Source organism: Tachypleus tridentatus, chromosome 13, assembly GCF_004210375.1.
Source record: "Tachypleus tridentatus isolate NWPU-2018 chromosome 13, ASM421037v1, whole genome shotgun sequence".
Lineage (NCBI taxonomy): Eukaryota > Metazoa > Arthropoda > Merostomata > Xiphosura > Limulidae > Tachypleus > Tachypleus tridentatus.
The window spans coordinates 129,134,248-129,156,060 of NC_134837.1; the positions used below are offsets into that span (position 1 = coordinate 129,134,248).

At 33.5% G+C, this 21,813-nt stretch overlaps 1 protein-coding gene across 3 annotated transcripts in view; it reads left to right on the forward strand.

Moving 5' to 3' along the window:
* The first annotated feature begins 4,804 nt into the window (after positions 1–4,804).
* The window catches only part of LOC143237140 (cytochrome P450 2U1-like), a 31,258-nt gene continuing 14,249 nt past the window's right edge, over positions 4,805–21,813 (forward strand). The window contains exons 1-6 of one of the 3 annotated variants that reach the window (XM_076476061.1): positions 4,805–4,996; positions 6,723–6,850; positions 7,269–7,375; positions 9,295–9,596; positions 14,445–14,563; positions 19,252–19,507. In XM_076476061.1, coding sequence (XP_076332176.1) covers positions 6,784–6,850; positions 7,269–7,375; positions 9,295–9,596; positions 14,445–14,563; positions 19,252–19,507 — 851 coding nt within the window. In that variant the 5' untranslated portion in view covers positions 4,805–4,996; positions 6,723–6,783. Of the gene's footprint in view, positions 4,997–5,092; positions 5,554–6,722; positions 6,851–7,268; positions 7,376–9,294; positions 9,597–14,444; positions 14,564–19,251; positions 19,508–21,813 lie in introns of those variants that run through there. The other 2 variants (XM_076476060.1, XM_076476059.1) reach the window with 2 other exon arrangements.

Sequence of the window (21,813 nt, forward strand, 5' to 3'; positions counted from 1 at the left end):
AATCAAAGACACTCTAACAGTTTCACCTAACTGTACATCGAAATACTTTGAATGTGCAGCAACTTGTGTACGAGTAGAGAAGCTCGTTATCAAACAGTATTTATCAATAGGCAGCTTTTTAGTGAAACAAAACAATTAAACTCTGTAAGTTAGTTGGAAAATTAATTTATTTTTCTATAATTTTAATCGTATATGAAAATATAACATACTAAAAGTCACACGTGAAAACAAATTAATAAAACCAAGATACAAAATGCAATGTGTGAAATTTTTTTGTTGAATTTCACCCAAAGCTACTTGAGGGCTATCTGCGCTAGCTGTCCTTAGTTTAAAGTGATAGATTGGAGAGAAAGCAGAAAATCAACGTGACTCACTGCCAAAAGCTTAACTAACGAATAATGGAATTAACTAACCCATTATAAAGCCCCAACGGCTAAAAGAGCGAGCATGTTCAAAAACAGGGCTCGATCCTTTGATTCGCCGATTGCGAGTCTAGTACCCTAACCACCAGAAATGGTAAAGTTAAAAGGTACTCTGTCGTAAATTGGTAAAATAAGACTCTAGTGTGAGGAACTAGTGTCGTATGTGAGTGTTTTACTAGAGTGTCGTATGAGAGTGTTTTACTAGAATGTTAAATTTAACATAAATCTTGTTCTATATTTATAAAAATGAATAATTATATCAGGCCCCCAGTTTTTAACCGATCTCAACGAATATTCATAAAAATCCTAAGTAAATCAACCTGCATCTCGTAGCCAGTCATTTACGGTTTTTTTGCTGTTTGTTTACTAATTTGGTTCTTAAATTTACTGTCACACTTCTGCTTTTGCTTTGGCAGGTACTGTTAGGTTCTCTTTGGAGTGACATGCCAGATCAATGTTAGTGTGAATCCCGTATGTAATTTCTGGGGTCCATGTGCTTCCACTTACTATTCTGTTTATGCAGAACAAACTATAGAAATGTGTTGAACTCGTTTAATCATTATGGTGTTACTGTTATAACCCTACTGAACTCATCACCAAAATAATGTCCAACATTAAACATAATTCAAAGCATGCTTGTCTCATTAATACTATTAAACTACAAAAGCGATACTGTTTTACAGAGAATCTTAAACAACCTTACTACATCTGGTTATCTCGCATACCAAAACACGCGCATACTTCACCGAAATTCTAGAAGGCAATCATGTGAGATCAAACACGAATAAAAACGTTGCTTTCAACACTTTCATCCATGTTTTATTTTTAAAAAAAAGCATTTAAAATATTCTTTCCAACGTGCAGAGAAAATGTTGTTAACGATTTAAAATGTTTTCGCTTTAATTCGCACTTTCAAGGTTGAAAAAACAAACAAACTTGTTTACCTCGTATATATAGCTTAACGTACATGTAACTTGACATTACTCAACGTATTTGAGTTTGTTGTGATACTTCACTTCACACAGTGATGTTTGTTGGTCGCTACATCATAGCTAAGCACTTGAATAACATACAGGGTGGCCCGTAAGTCCCTATCCATCCATATATCTTATGTATCCAGTGTATCTGTGTGCTGTCCCTCATTCTCGCTGCATAATATTATGCGACGCCATGTTCTGTGAGATATTTTCTTCAACATAGCAGGGATTATTGTTCCAAATGCTTTCAAAAATGAAACAAATTTATAATACATGCGTAATTAAATATCACATAATAACATATGGATGGGTAGGGACTTACGGGCCTCCCAAAAGTACCTCTTCACCCTTAGTACGGAAATAACATGTGATATCCTGTAGTGAGCATAAAATAACGTTATTTGTCATGTTTTATTATAATTTATTGAAATGAACAGAAACAACAACGTTGTTTATGTTTGATTTTTGTTATTGGAAATGATTTTAATGTTTATAAAACATTTACAAAAAAAAACATTTATAAAATACTTACACAGAAGTAAGTATACACGTTAAGTAAATTCAAACTTTGGTCGTTTAGTTAGGTGAATTTTGCTGTAGCTGTCCCTAATTTTGAAGTGTTAGACTAGAAGGAGGCTAGTTAGTCAACTTATTTCACCGCCAATGTTTGGGCTACTGTGTGTAGGAAACAGTAGGTATTGAACCTTGTCCCTACAGCACGATGTGATAGTAGTGCATGTGTCCTGTATACCTTGAATGTACCTGTCTGTCTGTCCATTTTATTCTCCGATACTAAGAGAATGGTAACCTTCATTACAGGTTTTACTACCTGCTGTTAGGTAAAAGTATTTGTTATTAAAAAGGTTTAATATTTGTTAAAAAAGAAAGTTTGGATTCTTTCTCTTGAGTCAACGAGTTTACAACACTACAATTTCTGTAAACCCGGTATACCCAGGTGGTTAGGGTGCTGGACTCACAATCTGAAGGTCGCGGGGTCGAATTCTCGTTTCATCAAACATGATCACCGGATTGGAGCGTTATAAGGTGACGTTCAATCCAATTATTCGTTGGTAAAAGAGTAGGCGATGGGTGGTCTTTCACTTCTAAAGTAAGGACGGCTTGAGCAGATAGCCCTCGTGTAGCTTTGCACGAAATTCAAAACAACCAAACCAGTTCATGGTGACGAGAAACCAACTTAAAGAAAACATGTATTCTAAAGACGGTAGATTAACTTTACAAATATAGAACACAACAATGATACGGAGCCATTGTTTATTTGTTTGTTTTTTGTTTTTCTTTACATTAAGAACTTCGTTCTCGAGTTAATGTGTCAGTACCTAAGAAACACCAAACATTATTTGTCTTTCATTTTAATTAAAGTTTTAACACTCGTAGAAGCTGTCTTTAGAAAACAAACAAATTCCCTCATCAAATAAGCAATTACAGAACATCTACACACGAAAACTAAGAAATATTTATTAGAATATTCCTTAATAAAGAAATATTTTTCACTAGTTTTCAACAATTTCTAAATAAATTTACTAATACTAGGGAAAGAACAATTTGAGTAATATCACAGACAAAAATAAATTTGCAACACATTCTAACCTGTAATTAATATCATGTAAGACTTCTTTATAAGATAATCCAAAACGACGTCCCAAAACTTACCATTTGCTTTTCAAATTCGGCTTCATTGAAAGCTGTTCTATATAGTTTGGAAAACAGCGAGGATATAGGTTGACAAGTAAAAATATATACATATATTGTGTGCATAATAACTAGTTACTTTTACGCAGTTGTGGCTATCTTGCGTAATACCTTCCCAACGTGAAAACAAGTAGATATATTATACAGCAAAAAGTATACTTTGTGAGTATAATTGACTGTCCATAACACAACTTGAAATTCTTCTTTAGAAGATACATAACTACAAAATGACCTCCTAAACTACATCATGTTGATTTTATTTAGAGTTCCCTCTTTTTGATAAAGGAACTATACATGTTTCTAAATAGCCTCCTACCGGGAGTAGAGTAATAACCTTATTTTGAGTGCATAATAACTTGTCCAAGACGAAATAATGCAATTTATTGTTTTTACATTTGCATCGCCATTTTTACCTGCTTCTATTACATTTGTTATCTCAACTGTAAGATGCAGTCCTACATTCTTAACAGTCTCAGATGCACCCAATGCCAGTGGTTTGGACACTCTAAGACATCCTGACATGTTCTCGTTGTGGTGGAAATGACCAAGATGCCTACGAGTGTCAACTGGACTATTACTGTATCAATTGTGGCGGTTCCAACCTCTTATTCTTTTGTTATTGCTCTAGATGGGTGCAAGAGAAAGAGGTACAATGTTTATGTACTGCAAACAATACATCTTATCTGGAGGCTTAGAAGTTGTTTTCCATAGCATTAATACAGTGGGAGTGTAAACAGATCTTTTCATGCCTCTCACAGAATATATCTCACATCACATAAAGAGTCTTTTTGCCCTTCATGGATTCAAGAATTGGCAAGTCTACATTTATTTTTGTGTCTGTTACCACTATCGCAGCAACTAACTGTTTCGACCCCAAGGTGCAGAACCATTATTCAGTCTCGGATTCAGTCTCCTTTCTTTGACAGAGATCTGCCCAATCGGTCAAGGACAGGTTCCATAGAAGTTGACAGACCTCTTTCTACTGCATACAGATGTCGTGGCAGAAACAGAGGGGGTTATCCACCTAGTTCTCCTCCTTCGAAGTAAAAATGACCATTTTGGTATAGTGAAACTGTCGATCTTTTCGTTCTAATTTGGATGGCATCAAAGCTTTGGTCAATTCCTATCATCCCTTGCGTCTCTCATTTCTCAGATCTGCCGATGGTGTAACTTTTGGGTTGTTTTCTTTATACCAGAATGACTGATTATGTGATGGACAAGTTCATGGAAGTATGGCACTACTGACATCATCGAAAGGTGTACAAAATGAGTTCTAGTTATTCTGTTGCTGAATTTTGATGAGATTTTTGACTTGGTTATTGACCTTATTAATGGTTGGTTCAAGGGTGTTGTCACCCACTCTAATAAATAGTATTAGGTTTTGCATTTCAGGAGTTAATTCAAAGGAATTAACACTCCTACGAAAAGTGGGGCCTAATAGGCCCCAGAGCAACTTGAAAGGTTAATAATATTAGGCTAATAATTTTGTATTTAAATGAAATTGCCATTTAAATCCATTAATGATTGGATTAACGAGATTCCCACTGTCCCTATCTACTATCTAGCGAAACCACAGCCAGGGAAATGGGCTTGGAGAAATCAGGACTAGAAACGTCTTTTTGTAGGAGTGTTAATGTTTGGAGTGAATGGAATCCAGCTTTTCGGGCCATAGTTACGTTCTGTAACGTATTCCTATCATTACAATTTCAATAAACTCAACACTAGTGTTTGCTTACAATATCTCAACGTAAACTAATTGTTAGTTGCATAAAACTCATCAGAATTTATGTGAAATTAATATTAGTGACTTTTTTTTATCGAACAGTCAACAACTTCAAGCTGGATTTAATAACTGCCCGCAAATCAACATTTTGAAATAATCAAGTGGTACGTATCATGCTTGTCTATTTGGTTTTACATTGTCAGGAAGTTAAGGCGCCACCTGTATCGCTAGGGTTAACATATTTAACTTCGCAAGGTTTATCGCTCCTGAGATATTTACATACAATCTACAAGGCTACACTCTGCTCTTATCAAACACCCTTCAACCTTGATATTAATACACAGTTACTATAGATATTAAATTACCAGTAAAAAATTATTTTTACTGTAATCCTTGTCAATATTTTTATGTGGGCTACACTTTACTGAAGTATAAAATGAAGACGATGAATATTTTGTTTGGAAGTATTTAGTTTCAACTACTGCGCTGAGCCTAAAATGACAGAAGACGTCTCAATAGAAAATTGGCTGAACCTTACTTTTGCTACAACGGTTCTTTCAGTTGTTTGTTTTTATATATTCTTTCGTTGGATATTCAGACGTCCTCGAAACTTTCCATCAGGCCCCATCGGTCTTCCCATCGTCGGATATCTTCCTTTCCTTGGCAAGAAAGTTTTTCTGGATTTCTTAGAACTCCGTAAGAAATATGGCAGCGTGTTTAGGTATTAGTATTTTCTAAATCGTTAATTTCAAAAGTTTGTAAAAATTCGTTTTATCAGTAATTGGATTTACTTGATATGCGATTTTCACGCTTACTTTTGAAAAATCAGCTTTTAAGATGCGTACAATAAGGAATCCTTAATAGTCACAGCATTTATATTTTGTTTTAGGCAGCATTAGAGTAAATTAATCAACGAGGTCTTGTGCGTGGTCAAATACGTCGATTGGAAGGTTTTGACTTTATGAATGTTAGTTATATCTCGAATCGGTCAAGAGACAGCAGAGCTGTAAGATAAACCTTTATAACTGAAAAAAAACAAAAAAATTAAAGCCACCTGCAGACCCAGTAGGCCGCAAAAACTTAAGTCTCGTTGATTTTAAATGCATTTATAGTTGATATTTAAGTCATTGTTTTTCAAATATTCAAAATAACTATTTATGGTCTGTGTACTACTTAGTTTTCATTGTAACGATAAAATGACTGAAACTTTCACAACCAAAGTGAACGAATGACGAGAGCAGAAGGACCAATGAAACTTTGTATCATGAAGATTTACACTTATGTATTTGAGACGTTTTACTTTATACTAAGGTTACAAACTTTGTTTTCTAATGACGATTGGTATAGGTATTAAAACTTTACTTAAAATAAAGTACAGAACAACGTTTGCACCTTCTCAGATCATCTTCCAGTTTCTCGTCACTATGAATAACAAACTTTGTATCATAAGAGCCATTCGTTTAAAATCAGTTTCTGCTGAAGTAAACCTGTAATCAATGCCACGGGAAAACGAGAAACAATCTATGTGGTTAACAGAGATAAGTTGTATATAACAGGGTAAAATACATTACATAAAATATATTGGTGTATTCTTTTTGTGGCTTACTGTAAAATCCTGTGACCCCGATACCTGATCGAGTAACTCGTTATGGTGCTCTTTGTTTGAATAAACTCATTTTAAGTCTTACGACTCTTATATTCTTGCCATTTCCAGTGACACTATGGTATGGTTATGGGCCTGTACGGCTAAATACCGAGTTTCAGTATCCTTGGTGGGCAGAGCCCAAATAGCCCTCTGTATCTAACAACAAACAGCAAATTACATTAGTCGCTAATTTGTTTTTGTAGCCGAATTCTTTGCCCTAATTAACTTTATATAATGGTATTTAGCCTCAGATTGGGAAGTCAAAATGTCGTCGTTCTGTGCGATTTTCTGGCTGTTAAGGAAGCTATGAACAAAGATGCTTTTCTAGACCGCCCTCCAGATTTACAGATACAAGGACCGTCAGAAAATATAAGTAAGAAGGAATTATTTTATGATACTTTGAAAATTATAAGAAACTTTATGATATAAAGTATTTATAACGTAAAATGTGTAATATAGCTTATAATAATTTTTAATACTAACTTTAAATCTTTTATCGAAGATTCAACATACTAGATATGAGTTTCTTTTTTGTAAGGCTCTCGAAAGTTATTGGAAAAATATCATTATACAAAAAACTTTGTTATTATATAAAAATGTATTCGTTATCGCATTGTTACTGTGTTTCTTATAATAATTTAAAGTCAATTATCACGTTCTTATAAATACACAGTGAATTTACTTTTACGAAATAAATTTGGCCGTTGAATGAAAGAGCTAATATATTATTTAGGCTTCCAAACTACTGACGTTTTTGTTTTGTGTAATAGATTATTTTAATTCACTTACAGGCATTGCATCTGTAAATGGAAATTCGTGGAAAGAACAACGACGATTTTCAATTCATATTTTACGTAATCTTGGCTATGGTAAAACAAAAATGGAAGACCACCTCAAGGTTAATAATTTTTCTGAAATCCTCAAAATTACTGGAAAAGAAAGAATATCTTTAAATGTTTTTTATTCAAAAATGAATGAAAAACCTTGAATTAGAAAGTTATTTGTTTGTTTTGAATTTCACGCAAAACTGCATAAGGACAATGTGCGCTAGCGGTCCCTATTTTAACAGTGTAATACTAGACGGAAAGCACCTGGTCATCACCAAGTCAGGTTACTCTTTTACCAATGAATAGTGGAATTGACCGTCACATTATAACGCCCCACAGCTAAAATGGCGAGCATGTTTGGTACGAGAAAGATTCAAACCCGCCACCTTTGAATTATGAGTCGAGGGCCTAAACCACCTGACCATACCGAATGAAAAAAGTAGTTATGATTGGTATCGAAATGTAAATTGTACTGCCTATATATCTAAAAAATTTTAAATCAGATAACTACAACTAATAACTAAGTTTAAAAACACATCGACTGGAAATTGACTGAATACAACCATAAATACGTTTACTTCCCAGTGACTCAACGTGGAGACATCTAAGTTAGGTCATCTCGCTTTATATCAGACATACGAATACTCTAATAGTAGTCTGAAGTTTTGTCAAGTTTAGAACACGTGTATACCAGGATTTCGTATTCAAGTCAGTTTACTAGTGATGCTCAAATTCTATCCAGTACTTCAAAGTGATTGGTTGTTGTTGTTTTAACCCACATTATCTTTTGATACACCAAAATATTTTTATTCTCACCATTTCTAAATCTTGCCCATGTGTTAGCATATTATCCTATTACATAAAAGGAACTAAAGGGACATAATATCAATATGCATTGTGCTATAGGTGGTTAGTCTCCAAACATTAATTTTTAAAACTTAAAATATAGTGTACAACAGGATTATATTTAATTGTCATTCATAGAATAAGTAAGGACATTAAACGGTTAAAATGCATAATAATTTATTGTACAAGTTAAGAGTATAAGATACAATTAAAAACTTACACGTTTCAGTTGAAAAAGTTCCACCATCTTCAGGAAATCAAAAGAAACACAGGAAATTTCCAAAAATTTACTTCTGTTGTCACCATGGCTTAGTTCCTAATTCAAAATCACTTTATATTTAGTGATTTCAAGAGATTCTCTTGTGTACAACTCGTTTTGTTGCTTTTTTAACTGCTTTAAGTATTTGAATCTTTCTGTGTACATTAATTCGAAATTTCAAGAAATTAAGCTAAAAATTAATTAACATTAGAGAACTTCTCGAAATTATTAAACATAAAATGATTTTGAATAGAGATCTAGACCCAAGCGCTATAGAAATAAATGCTTTGGAAATCTAATCTGTCAATATTAGTTGCTGGTATAAAACTGACAAAAAAAAAAGTATATATGTAAAAACGGCTCGTTTGGGTTGAGAAAATATTTTACGTAGAGGAGCGAACAACGTTTCGACCTTCTTCGGTCATCGTCAGGTTTACAAAGAAAGAAAGAGGTAACTGACCGGAAGCTGACCACATGTTTGAAAGGGATTGTGTCACTGAGTGTCGGAATGTAGAAGGCGGTGTTAGATGTTTGAGTATATAATTTTATATTATTTATTATATTATTTTTAATATAGGTATAAAGGTGTTCCTTTGTATTGGTTTATTTTGGGTTTAAGTTGGTGTATAAGTAAGGCTTCTTTAATTTTGCGTTTGTTTATGTTTATTAAGAAATTTACTATGTGTTTTCTGGTCTCTTAAAGATGGTGGAACTTTTGCCACCGAAACACGTAGAGTTTTTAATTCTAATGTGCATTTTTAAACTTTGAATGTTCTTACACATTTTATGAAATATTTGTACAACAATGGTCATAGAATGTATTAACTATTATTGTTGAGAAAATTTGTTTATGAAAATCTCTCTTTATTACGTTTTGAAGTATAGGAAGAAATCAACATTATCTTGGCTCATCTTGCCTCTCTGAATGGTGCCGTTTGTAACATACGGGAGATCTTAGTTCCAAGTATGTCCAACATCATTTCAGCATTTATCTTTGGTCGGAGATTTGAATATGATGACCCAAAAAGAAAATATCTAGATGATAGACTCATCGAATTTCAAAAGTACATCCGACAGTTCAACTTGAAAACCTTCTTTCCTTGGATAAAATCCTTTCTGTCCTTTGTAAAATCTAGAGACTTGAGGAACTTTCAAAAAACGACAGAAAATTTGTTGTCATTCATCCGGTAAGTAATTTTGCATTGAAATTAAACATTTGTTATCAGAAATATGTTCTGTATTATGTGTAATTACACAACGCGTCAAACACTCTGCCATTTATTGCATGCATGAAATTAGTGAAACATTTATGAATTTACTATGCTAAAGCCTAGGGATCGATTCCCTGTGGTGGGTATAGCAGATAGCTGTTTGTGCATTTGCTCTAAAACAAACAAAAAGTGAGCATTCATAGTATACTGGAATTTTATAACACATGAGAAATCTGCATAATTCAATAGTAAAGAAAAATTCTATTACCGTAGTTGCAACCCAACTAACAGGAGTAAGTTTAAAGTGAAAATAGTTAGGAAATTAGGCCACTGGGCGATACACGTGTGTCGATCTGGAGCAATATCTAGTGGGAGTCAAAACGATGATGCCATAGAAATCAGAGATGATGACGTTAAACTTCCACTAAAGGTCACCAGAAGGTCCATTGGTACGACAGGCAGAATATAGATAGTATTGCTAGGTGTGACTTCATAGTTCCACGAAGTGGAACCAGAGGTTCACGGAACCATGAGAGGATAAAGTACTCACGACAACGGAAGATAGCCAGAAAACGTATTGATAGTTACACGGATGATGGTATAATGTAGATTTAATTATATTACAAGTAATACCGTTATTTTCACAGTAATCATATTGTTTCTCTATCTTGACTTTATGTTATCCATATAACTATGATGTCTTTTGTTTTTAACAAGACATTTCATTTTATATGCTATTTTATAGTTTTAACACTCATAAGTTTTACAAAGGTGGATGGTGTTTCTGTAGGCATATAGCGTTACTTATAGGGGAACGATGCTACTAGGTGGATTGTGTTAATAAGATTCTATAGGCAGATAGTCTTACTAGACATAACGTTGACTTTTTAGTTTTGCTTTATAAGTAAAAAAATTAAACATATTTTACGTAGGCAGACAATATTGAACGTATTGTGGGTGTTTTGCAAAGGTGTTTCTATACTTTTGTGGATAGGATGAAAGGTTTCAATATATCATATTTTTCGTTTATTTCTATTTCTACAGGACAATAAATGAAATATATTACGTCTGTTTTATAAAACATCAATGTCCCTGTGAAGTAGTAACTGGGGAATATTTAAATGTTCAATTTATGACCACATAAATAAAACAAATATCTACAAACAAACTAAGTAGAATGCTCGCCCAAATTATTTTTATGGATCACATGATTGTACATTTTGAAAATATCCACCAAATATATATACTCGTAACCCATGTATGTTAATACGTTTGTTTATTATATTTACGCAATGTATAATCTAGATCAAAAGAACTCTAAGAAATGACTCTAAAATGTACAAAACTGTGACTAACGCTTTTTACTTTGTTCATCAGTCACATGACCATTATGTGAGAAAAACAAATAATGTGTTTGTTTCTTAAACACTGAGGGACAAACCAGAAATTCTATTTACGTATCTTTTCAAGTTTCTTACGATAAAAGACAAAAAGCAATACATAATATTTCTTTTCACATTTTATAAATCCAACATGTTTACTGTTTATCACTGCAAAATATACTTTACAATCAAAATAACCTGTATGTTCACAATACTTTAACTCTCACAATGAAGAATGGATTTTGTATGCCACTAAGCTCAACAGTTTAAAAAACAAAATTATATATTCATGATCTTTATATAACAGCACAGAAGGCTATATAAAGTTTTAAGCATCCACAGTTTTTAGGTGTAAAGGGTGCAATGAATGGGTTTTATTTTGGAACTCAGGAATAGCATGCACTTTTAAGGAAGCTAGTAATGCATGCTCAATCCTTTTTTGACCATACCTTTTTCACAGTTAAGGTGTTTTTAATCCCATTGTTATGTACACAGATACTTTAAGTTCTACTGACTTACAAAACTAAACATGCAAATAAGTGCCCTTTTCAGGATAAACAGATGATAATTAGTCTAGAAATGAGAAGCATCAGTTAATGTAAAGCCCACAAGATTAGCTCATACTGTTTGTATTTGTTATCATGTGATGATATTTATATTTCCTAAAAAACAGCAATTGTGATGTCAGACAGAGGTTTATGTCAATGTTTATTGAAGAAGAAACTTATACCAAGTTCGATGAATTTCAATTGTAGAGAAGTTAATGGTACGTGTTTGTATTTTAATTAGATTTTATAATAGAAGAGTTAAACGTTAAATCATTCATTTATTTATTTAGTTGTACCAAAATCATATGAATAAAATAATACCTTAGAGGATTAATATGAAGTGACTAATGCCAGATATAATAACATAACATAACTTTTAGGGACAACAAAATACTTATTGGTCCATCTCAACTGTCCCATCCTCTAACAAACTTAAAAAAAGCCTTTATCATTCATAAACATATAAAGCTTTCTTTTAAACTCACTCAAGTTCACTGCCTCCACAATATTCAAAGGCAAGCATTCCACAGTCCAACCACCTCGTTTGAAAAATAAAATTGTCTTAGCTGAAGAAGACTTCTACCTTTCCTTAATCTATGTTTGTGTCTCCTAGTTCTGTGATTCTCTCTATTAAGTGTAAAAGAAGTTGATGCATCAGCATCATCAGTTTGTTTTACAATATTAAATACTTCAGTCAGATCCCCTTCAACTCTATAATCTTTTTCAAGAGAAAACAATTTTAAGTATATTAATCTCTTTTCATATGACAAATTCTCCATCTCAGCTACCACTTTAGTAACCTTTTCTGAACCATTTCTAACAGTCCAATGTCCTTCCTAAGGTAAAAAAGTCAAGACTGAACACAATACTCCAAATGTAGACTAACCAGTGATGCTTACAATGAAATTATAAACACTTTAGACTTATATCAAGCATTTCTATAGATACAACCTAAATTCTTATTTGTCCTACTACTAGCAACAGCACATGGCTTGCATGGCTTCAAATACCTTTCAGCCATACTTTTCTTTCGTGACACTGTTAAGCTTATTCCCAAACAAATTATACTTATAATTCAAATTATGATAATGTAAAATCTTACATTATCATAATTAAAACCCATCTGCCATTTATTTTTCAACTCACTAAGTGATCTAAATTCTTTTGTAAATCAGCAGCATTCTCTTCAAAGTAGCAACATTCAAGACCTTAATAAGATCTGCATATTTAAGTAACGTGTTAATCATTCTTTCATCCGTGTCATTATGTAAATCAAAAAAGCAGTGGTTCTATGACTGAATCATATCATTCTATAAACTTCACAATTTTATTTTAACCAGCTCAAAATTTATACCTTTGTCTTGTTCAATTTTGATTTCATTTATCAATTTCTCAAGATCAGGAATACTGCTTAAGTCTTTATTAGTAAAAACTGAAGAGAAAGCATCAATTTAATAGTCTAGCCATTTCATAATCATCAGATACAAACCTTCCTTTATTATTCCTCAAGGATTCTATTGTCATCCTAACATTTTGATTACTTTAAAAAAGCTTACTGTCAATTTTCATGTTTTCAGCCAAATTTATTCATAGATTATTTTGGATGGTCAGGTGATTAGGGCGCTCGACTTATAATCTGAGGGTCGGAGATTCGAATTTCTGTCACACCATACATGCACGCCCTTTCAGCTGTGGGGACTTTATAATGTGCTGTAACTCTTACCAATCGTTCATAAAAAAGCAGTCCAAGTGTTGCTGGTGATGTGATCATGACTAGCTCTCTTTCCTCTAGTCTTACACTGTTAAATTAGGGACGGTTAGCTTAAAAAACTCGTGTAGCTTTGCGCGAAATTCAGAACAAACAAAGAAACCTTCAGATGTCCTAATTCCCTGCTTGACCAACTTTCTTGATCTTCTATAATACCAGTCAATCTGTATTTCTTAAATTTGTGATGTTTTCTCTAATTCTATACCTTTTCTCAACCAACCTGGTTTTGTTTGCAGTTTCCCTTTTCTTTCTGTAAGTTGATTTGAATATTGAAAAACTTTTCTTTAAACATTTTCCACATTTGTTAGCGATTACGACTGTTTTTAATAAATTTTCTATTAAATGAATTCCTGCAACAAAATCCGTTTTAGAATATGAAAAATCCTTGTTTTTATCATTGTCTTAAGAGCTTACTATCTATGTCTAAATTGAAAGGATTTCTTGAATATCTGACATATACATAAAAATCGTATTTTTGTTTGTATATTACTGTATTGTATTAGTATAAATTATAATGTATGTGTTGCTTCTTCATATGTTTCTGACAACTGTTGTTATTTGACTAGTAACCTTGATTCATGTTTTTCTTCTCCTGTTTTGTTGCAACTAAATTTTAATAAATGTTGTTACAGTTGTGGTAATTCTTGCTCTGTTTGACGAGAATGTAATATATTGACTTTACTTTCTAATAATTGTCATTTGACTATTATTGTTCTATTCATTTTGAATGATTTTTTAAACCTTCTAACATCTTCTCATCTCAGTAACGTATAAAAAATAATTCCATTTAATACATCTGTTGTATATTCTTAAAAACATTCAATAGATAAGAATATTTTATACAGTAAAGTAATGTGGAATAAGTTAACTATAATGCTAACTTTTTACAGAGCGTACAAATGCTATTTATAGAAACACGAACATTATAGCAAATCCAAGATATAATTTTATCACTGTATTAGGCTTTTTCGATGGACTGAGACACAATACATAAAATACACATCTGCATTTCACGGAAACAGTACAGATTATTTTGTAGTTTCTTAGAACAGAAATAAAAGAATAAACAGTATGTTGAAAAATAACTTCTTTTTTTTTAATCGTTTCGTACTGAAAATTCTTTCAGTGAAGAAGTCAATAACCACAAGAAGAGGTTGGATGAAAACAATGTTCAGGATTACATCAGCTCCTTTTTGGTTGAAATAAAGGACCGACAGGAAATAAATAACACGTCATCTTTCTCAGGCAAGTACGACATTTGAGCCAGAAGATAAATGCTAGTTTTATCTTTTTTCTAGCAGTTATAATTTCTTTGTTCTAGAACTAACACATCGACTTCTTCATCTAAGCGCCTCATCTTTGAACCAGAAATAACATGTCATCTTTCTAGAAAAGGACAACATTTTGGTAAGCAAGAAGTAAATAAATGTTTCTCATTAACTTTGTCGTGTTGGAAGATCAAGGAGTTGATTGGTTGGCTAATGGAACAAACCAACTTGGCTGAGAAGAATGCGAATGGAAAACTGTTTGTTTCTTTGTTTCTAAATTTCGCGGAAAGCTACACGAGAGCCATCTGCGCTAGCTGTCCCTAATTTAGAAGTGTAAGACTAGAGGGAAGGCAGCTATTATCACCACACACCACCAACAACACTTGGGCTACTCTTTTACCAACGAATAGTGGGATTGACCATAACTTATAACGCCCCCACGGTTGATAAGGCTAACATGTTTGGGGTGACAGAGATTAGAACCCGCAATCTTTGTATTACGAAACGAGCGCCCTAACCACCTGATAATCCAGGGCGAATGGAAAATTATCCTTAAGAAGGAAAGTTTTCACTTATAAATAAATATAACTTAGTTACTGAGATATATTTTTCTATTAGGTGATAGGTAGCACAACTTCTCCCAACAATAAAAACATGTTGCACCACGTTAATTCCAACAACATGACTGCCAAAACTGATTTAGTAAAAGCGATTTATTTGGGTGGTTACTTCTATGAACCCTTTCAGGATCTAAATTCCGCAAGCCTTAACCAGAATAAACATAAAACAGTTGAAAAACATGGAAATGAGCGTCGTGATTTATATAAACAAAGGTTTCTAACCAACAATTTATATACCAATACACTTAGGCCCGGCATAGTTAAAGAAACTAAGAAAAGACATAAAGATAAACTAAAAACTACAACTTCTTACTTCTACTTGCCTCGAGCTTTTGTACTTTATCTAAATCCATGATCAGGTGAAACCTATTAGCGTTTATATCCAAATTTGAAAACTTTTCTCAACAAACTTTTACATTTCGATACTATCAAAAGTAGCCTACTTGCGGCCCGACATGGCCAGGTGAGTTAAAGCGTTTGACTCGTCATATGAGGGTCGTGGGTTCAAATCCCCGTCACACCATACATGCCCGCCCTTCCAACAGTGTGGGTATTATAATGTGACGGTCAATCCCGCTATTCATTGGTAAAAGAGTAGCCCAAGAGTTGGCAGTGGGTAGTGATGACTAGCTGCCTTCCCCCTAGTCTTACACTGCTAAATTAGGGACGGCTAGCGCAGATAGCCCTCGTGTAGCTTTTACGCGAAATTCAAAACAAACCAAATCAATTCTGGCATAACGAAAGCAAATAACAAAGCAAATTCAAATTACCCGAAATTCAAAACGGCTTTAGAAAATACAGACAAACTACAGACCATCTAATCAGATTAAAGTTGGCATAAAATGTTTTAATGTGTTATCTCGACAGACACTACGTACATGACGAACATAGTGCTAAGTCCCTCTCTCCTATAAATATATATATTTAAAAAATATAAATCAAGCTGGCCACCATGCACTAGACACTTAATACTAGTTTTATTTTATTTATTTTTTATGCTTTTTTATTTATTAATTTTTTTCTTTTCTTTCCTTTCTTTTTCTTTTCTTTTATATATGTATAACATATATATATATAACATATAAGATATATATATATAACATATATATGTAAGTGGAAAAAAAACAAATAGAAAAATAACAAAATTGGAATAGAAGTAAAAATAATAATAAATAGATAAAGGGGGAGAGGGCAAATCAAGACAATACATGGACATTGCCCTGAAAAGAGCCGGAGTACTGTGGATACTCTGGTCCAAAAACACTACAAAAACAACAAATTCTCAGTAGTAATCGACATGAAAGCTAGGGATGGAGGAAGAGGTCTTGTGCACCTGATCCTCCTGGGTATTTAAGAAATAAAGATACCCAAATACCCACAAAGAAGCGATCGAGCATAACGAACTTGAACGGATATGACGGTATCAGAAATACAATTCTTACGAAAGAATCAGAAACTCTACTTAGTTATTTAACCAATTTCTTAAAACTATCACTACTAACAGGCTACAGAAACTCTACTTAGTGGTTTAACCAATTTCTTAAAACTATCACTACTAACAGGCTACAGAAACTCTACTTAGCCATTTAACCAATTTCTTAAAACTATCACTACTAACAGGCTACAGAAACTCTACTTAGTGGTTTAACCAATTTTTTAAAACTGTCACTACTACAGGCTACAGAAACTCTACTTAGCCATTTAACCAATTTCTTAAAACTATCACTACTAACAGGCTACAGAAACTCTACTTAGCCATTTAACCAATTTCTTAAAACTATCACTACTAACAGGCTACAGAAACTCTACTTAGTGGTTTAACCAATTTCTTAAAACTATCACTACTAACAGGCTACAGAAACTCTACTTAGCCATTTAACCAATTTCTTAAAACTATCACTACTAACAGGCTACAGAAACTCTACATTTAACCAATTTTTAAAAATCACTACTAAATTACAGAAACTCTACTTAGTGGTTTAACCAATTTCTTAAAACTATCACTGTCTTAAAACTATCACTACTAACAGGCTACAGAAACTCTACTTAGCCATTTAACCAATTTCTTAAAACTGTCACTACTAACAGGCTACAGAAACTCTACTTAGCCTACTTAGTCGTTTAACCAATTTTTTTAACCAATTTCTTAAAACTATCACTACTAACAGGCTACAGCCATTTAACCAATTTCTTAAAAACTCTAACTTAGCCATTTAACCAATTTCTTAAAACTATCACTACTAACAGGCCACAGAAACTCAACTTAGCCGTTTAACCAATTTTTTAAAACTGTCACTACTACAGGCTACAGAAACTCTACTTAGTCGTTTAACCAATTTCTTAAAACTGTCACTACTAACAGGCTGCAGAAACTCTACTTAGTTGTTTAACCAATTTCTTAAAAGTGTCACTGCTAACAGACTACAGAAACTCTACTTAGTCGTTTAACCAATTTCTTAAAACTGTCACTACTAACAGGCTACAGAAACTCTACTTAGTCGTTTAACCAATTTCTTAAAACTGTCACTACTACAGGCTACAGAAACTCTACTTAGTCGTTTAACCAATTTCTTAAAACTGTCACTACTAACAGGCTACAGAAACTCTACTTAGTTGTTTAACCAATTTCTTAAAAGTGTCACTGCTAACAGACTACAGAAACTCTACTTAGTCGTTTAACCAATTTCTTAAAACTGTCACTGTTAACAGGCTACAGAAACTCTACTGAGTCGTTTAACCAATTTCATAAACATGTCACTTCTAAAAGGATACCTTTCAGATACCTGAAAAAACAGAAAACATTTATCACAGTTACTCCCCTGTACTTGGCAGCCAATATCTCTAACCATTACAACTATTTGAATGTAATGTAGCGAAAAAAACTCTAAAACATGCAAAACATTTGTCACATAAACAGACAGATCATGGGTCATTAAACACGACTCACAGAATTGGTTTTTAAATCATTCAACGACATTCAAGCCATAACAGGAATTTTTTTCTTGATTTTCATAAATATTTGACAGTGTTTAACATAATGGCATTAGATATAGACTATAACAATGCAGGTTACTCAGCTTCACCCAAGTTACTTTACCAAGTAATAACAATGTAAATTACACTGCACAACAAAGTTTTTGCTTCTTGAACACTGTTGGGTGTTCCTTATAGATTTTTGGCTGCTGATCACGAAAATCACATCCAAATTTGCCCATCACGTACCGTTTAATCGAAATCTTCAGTTTTGTTATGTTTTTTTCTTATATTTGGGTCCAAAATTTCATTTCTGTAAGAGACCTATGAACAATGTTTTGTGCAGTCTGGGCATGTCCAGGCATGATATCAGACCAGGTTGTAAGTTGTTCTGTGGAAGTATGCAGCCTGGGCAGGCCGGATCCAGCTTGACACTGTCTCAGCAGGCTATAAAAGTGGCTTGCATACACAGATGCTGCTCATTGGATTAATATAGACTTTATAGTGTGTACGTATTGTTTCAAAATATATCATTGCCTCAGTAGCACTGTATAAAGTAAGTTACATGTTATCGACGTTTTACTGGATGATTGGTGTCGGTCAGTATGTCTCGTCAGTGTTGCAACAGCCGCGATATATTCTGCTATATTTGTGGCGAGAAAACGCTTGTTCATCGGAGACGCTCAATGACTGCTCTTGACTTATATTTGTAACACTGGGTACCTGTCACAATCAGCAAAAACTTTTCAAGAAGCAAAACTTTTCAAAAAACAGTTGTTGTGCAGTGTAATGCTTTATTTCACGCAGCTCCAGTAAATTTAGTGTACTAAGGAACAACAGTGTATTTCACATAAAATAGTAATGCATTATCTCACACGCACATCTGTAAATAAGGTTTACAATAGTTCACTGTGCCCAAACTCAAACGAAATTAATCGACGCTTTATAACATATATTATATTTGTTTCAATCTGAATTGTAAGGCTAAACAACTTTAAAAAGAAAAGCTCAGAGGACACAAACATGCATTTAACATGTATACTTACATGTGACACTCATCAATGTGTTTTAGATGACATGTTGTGCGGAAATGTTCATGCCTGGTTTCTTGGAGGCAGTAGTACAGTGCGTACAGGAATAGAGTGGTGTTTCTTAACTATGGCCGCATATCCGGATGTTCAGAAACGAGTTCAAAATGAGATAGACAGTGTTATTGGTAGAGAAAGGTCACCATCCTGGACTGACCATGTACACCTTCACTACACTCTGGCTGTTCTTTATGAAGTTCAAAGATGGCACACTATAACACCTTTCGGTCTGTTAAGATAGTAAGTATTTTCGTCTTCTTAAAATAATTTTTCAAGTTTATTTCTTCCGTTAACATCACATCAAACGTCACTAGATAAAATTCAGTTATTAATATTCTTCATGACGAGAAACCCACTTGAAATAAAAATGTATCTCAGAACAGTTGGTATGGGTATTAACACTTTTATTGATAAGCAGAGAACAACGTTTAAACCTTACTTGGTCATCTTCAAAGGCCGGGCACATGCCTTAGGAACGAGAGTATAAACGGGTCCGGGATTGAATAATTACTTAACACTTACACTAAATGCCTACAGAGGTCATGGGAAGAGTCTAATTCTTCAAACATAAGTGATTATTTTATGCGTCACTTGCGAATAATTTTTACAAACGACACAAGTGATGCTATTTGAGACTATTCCTTAGCGGCTAGAGCAATTTTCCCCAAACACTGGGCATGTTGCTAATGGCTTCAATTTTCCCCAAACACTGGGCATGTTGCTAATGGCTTCAATTTTCCCCAAACACTGGGCGTGCTGCTAATAACTGCAATTTTCCCCAAACACTGGGCATGCTGCTAATGACTGCAATTTTCCCCAAACACTGGGCATGCTGCTAATGACTTCAATAATCAGCGAGAACCTTGCAAAACAGCATCAGAAATAAACACGTAAAACGTGTAAGCTATTTAAATAAAATAAGTAAGGAATGCTTATTTAGAGATAGCAATTAATATTATAACACAAAATAATAGTTGGGACACAATGTCACCTGTTAATTTGGATAAATAACGTAATGTAAAGTAATTGTTCTAATTCAGTTTATTAACTAGGATAAAGTGTCTTATATTATAACAATATTATATCGTATTATATGTTCTCTTCCTTTAGTTTCTAAAGATTTTTTGGTAATAGTTTGATTGTTTGGGTTTTGAATTTCGCGTAAAGCTACGCGAGAGAGATATGCTCTAGCCGTCCCTAATTTAGCAGTGTAAGACTAGAGGGAAGGCAGCTATTTATCACCACCCACCGCCAACTCTTGAGCTACTCTTTTACCAACGAATAGTGGAATTGACTGACACATTATAACGCCCCCACGGCTGAAAGGGCGAGCATGTTTGATACGACAGAGATTCGAACCCGCGACCTTCAGATTACGAGTCAGACACCTTAACTCACCTGGCCCTGTTGGGGCTTTTTGGTAATAGCTAAATCCCTGAATGGTATTAAAATTTAAAACTAACTTACAATAAAACTGTTACGTAGCATGACTTTATTTATCGCAAATATCTCACAAACAAAGCTCTGTCTGAAATACTTCATCAAATTGAATCTAACTTTGAATTTTTTCATATTGTATTTTTAACTATTCTTTCTGGTACCCGCTGATACAACGGATTTACAACGCTAAAATTCGGTGTTCTTTTCCACGTATTGGACACGACAGATAGTTTTAAAATAAACAAAACTGTGAAGAAATCAGTATTTTAATTAGCAGACAGAACTTTAAAATACTTTTTTTTAGTTTTAATTAACGGAAATTAAAATATGATATGAAACATCTCATGTTTATGTTTCATATTTTGATCCTATATAATGTCAGCTTTAAACATATTAAATTTAATTCTCTGGGGTCTCGTAACATTTTTAATGGTTTAGTATCAATCTCCAGTTTGAGTTACATATTTCTTTACAGATAAACTCTGTTTCTTACTATAGCAACAACCTAGTATAAAATATTAAGTCCTTACGCTACTATTAGTTTATAAAGAATAGCCCATGAGTTGCCTTTGATGGTGTTGATTAGTTACCGTTCATTTAGTCTACCCATTCTCAACCTTTTTGTGGCCACGGCTCCCTTAAAAGCTCTTCTCAGGTTCCAGAGTTCCCTGTTAAAAGGATACAACACGAACAAATAGACATAAAATCATTTATTTTTTAACACAAGAAAAGACTTGAACATTCCGACATACTGGACAAAACTTAAAAAAAGACTGTGTGAAATTAAGCCTATAACAGGCCTAATTCAATCCTCGAGCTTCGTGCTTTTCTGTTAATTCCATGATATCGAGCTTCAAATTAGACAATGACAGTTGAAGGTCACCTCTTGTCGCGTGATATCAATTTCGTTCCTGGATTTTGTCAAGGAAACTACCATGTTGAATCCACATTCAACAAAATATGTTGAGGGAAAGGCAAGTAAATATCTTTGGTCTTTTTCCCCACAGTGTTGGTAATCTATTCGGCAGTTCACTTTTTATCCAAAAATATTTTTGAAACTGGCTGAACTGACGACACTACACACTAGAATGGTGAAATTTAACAAT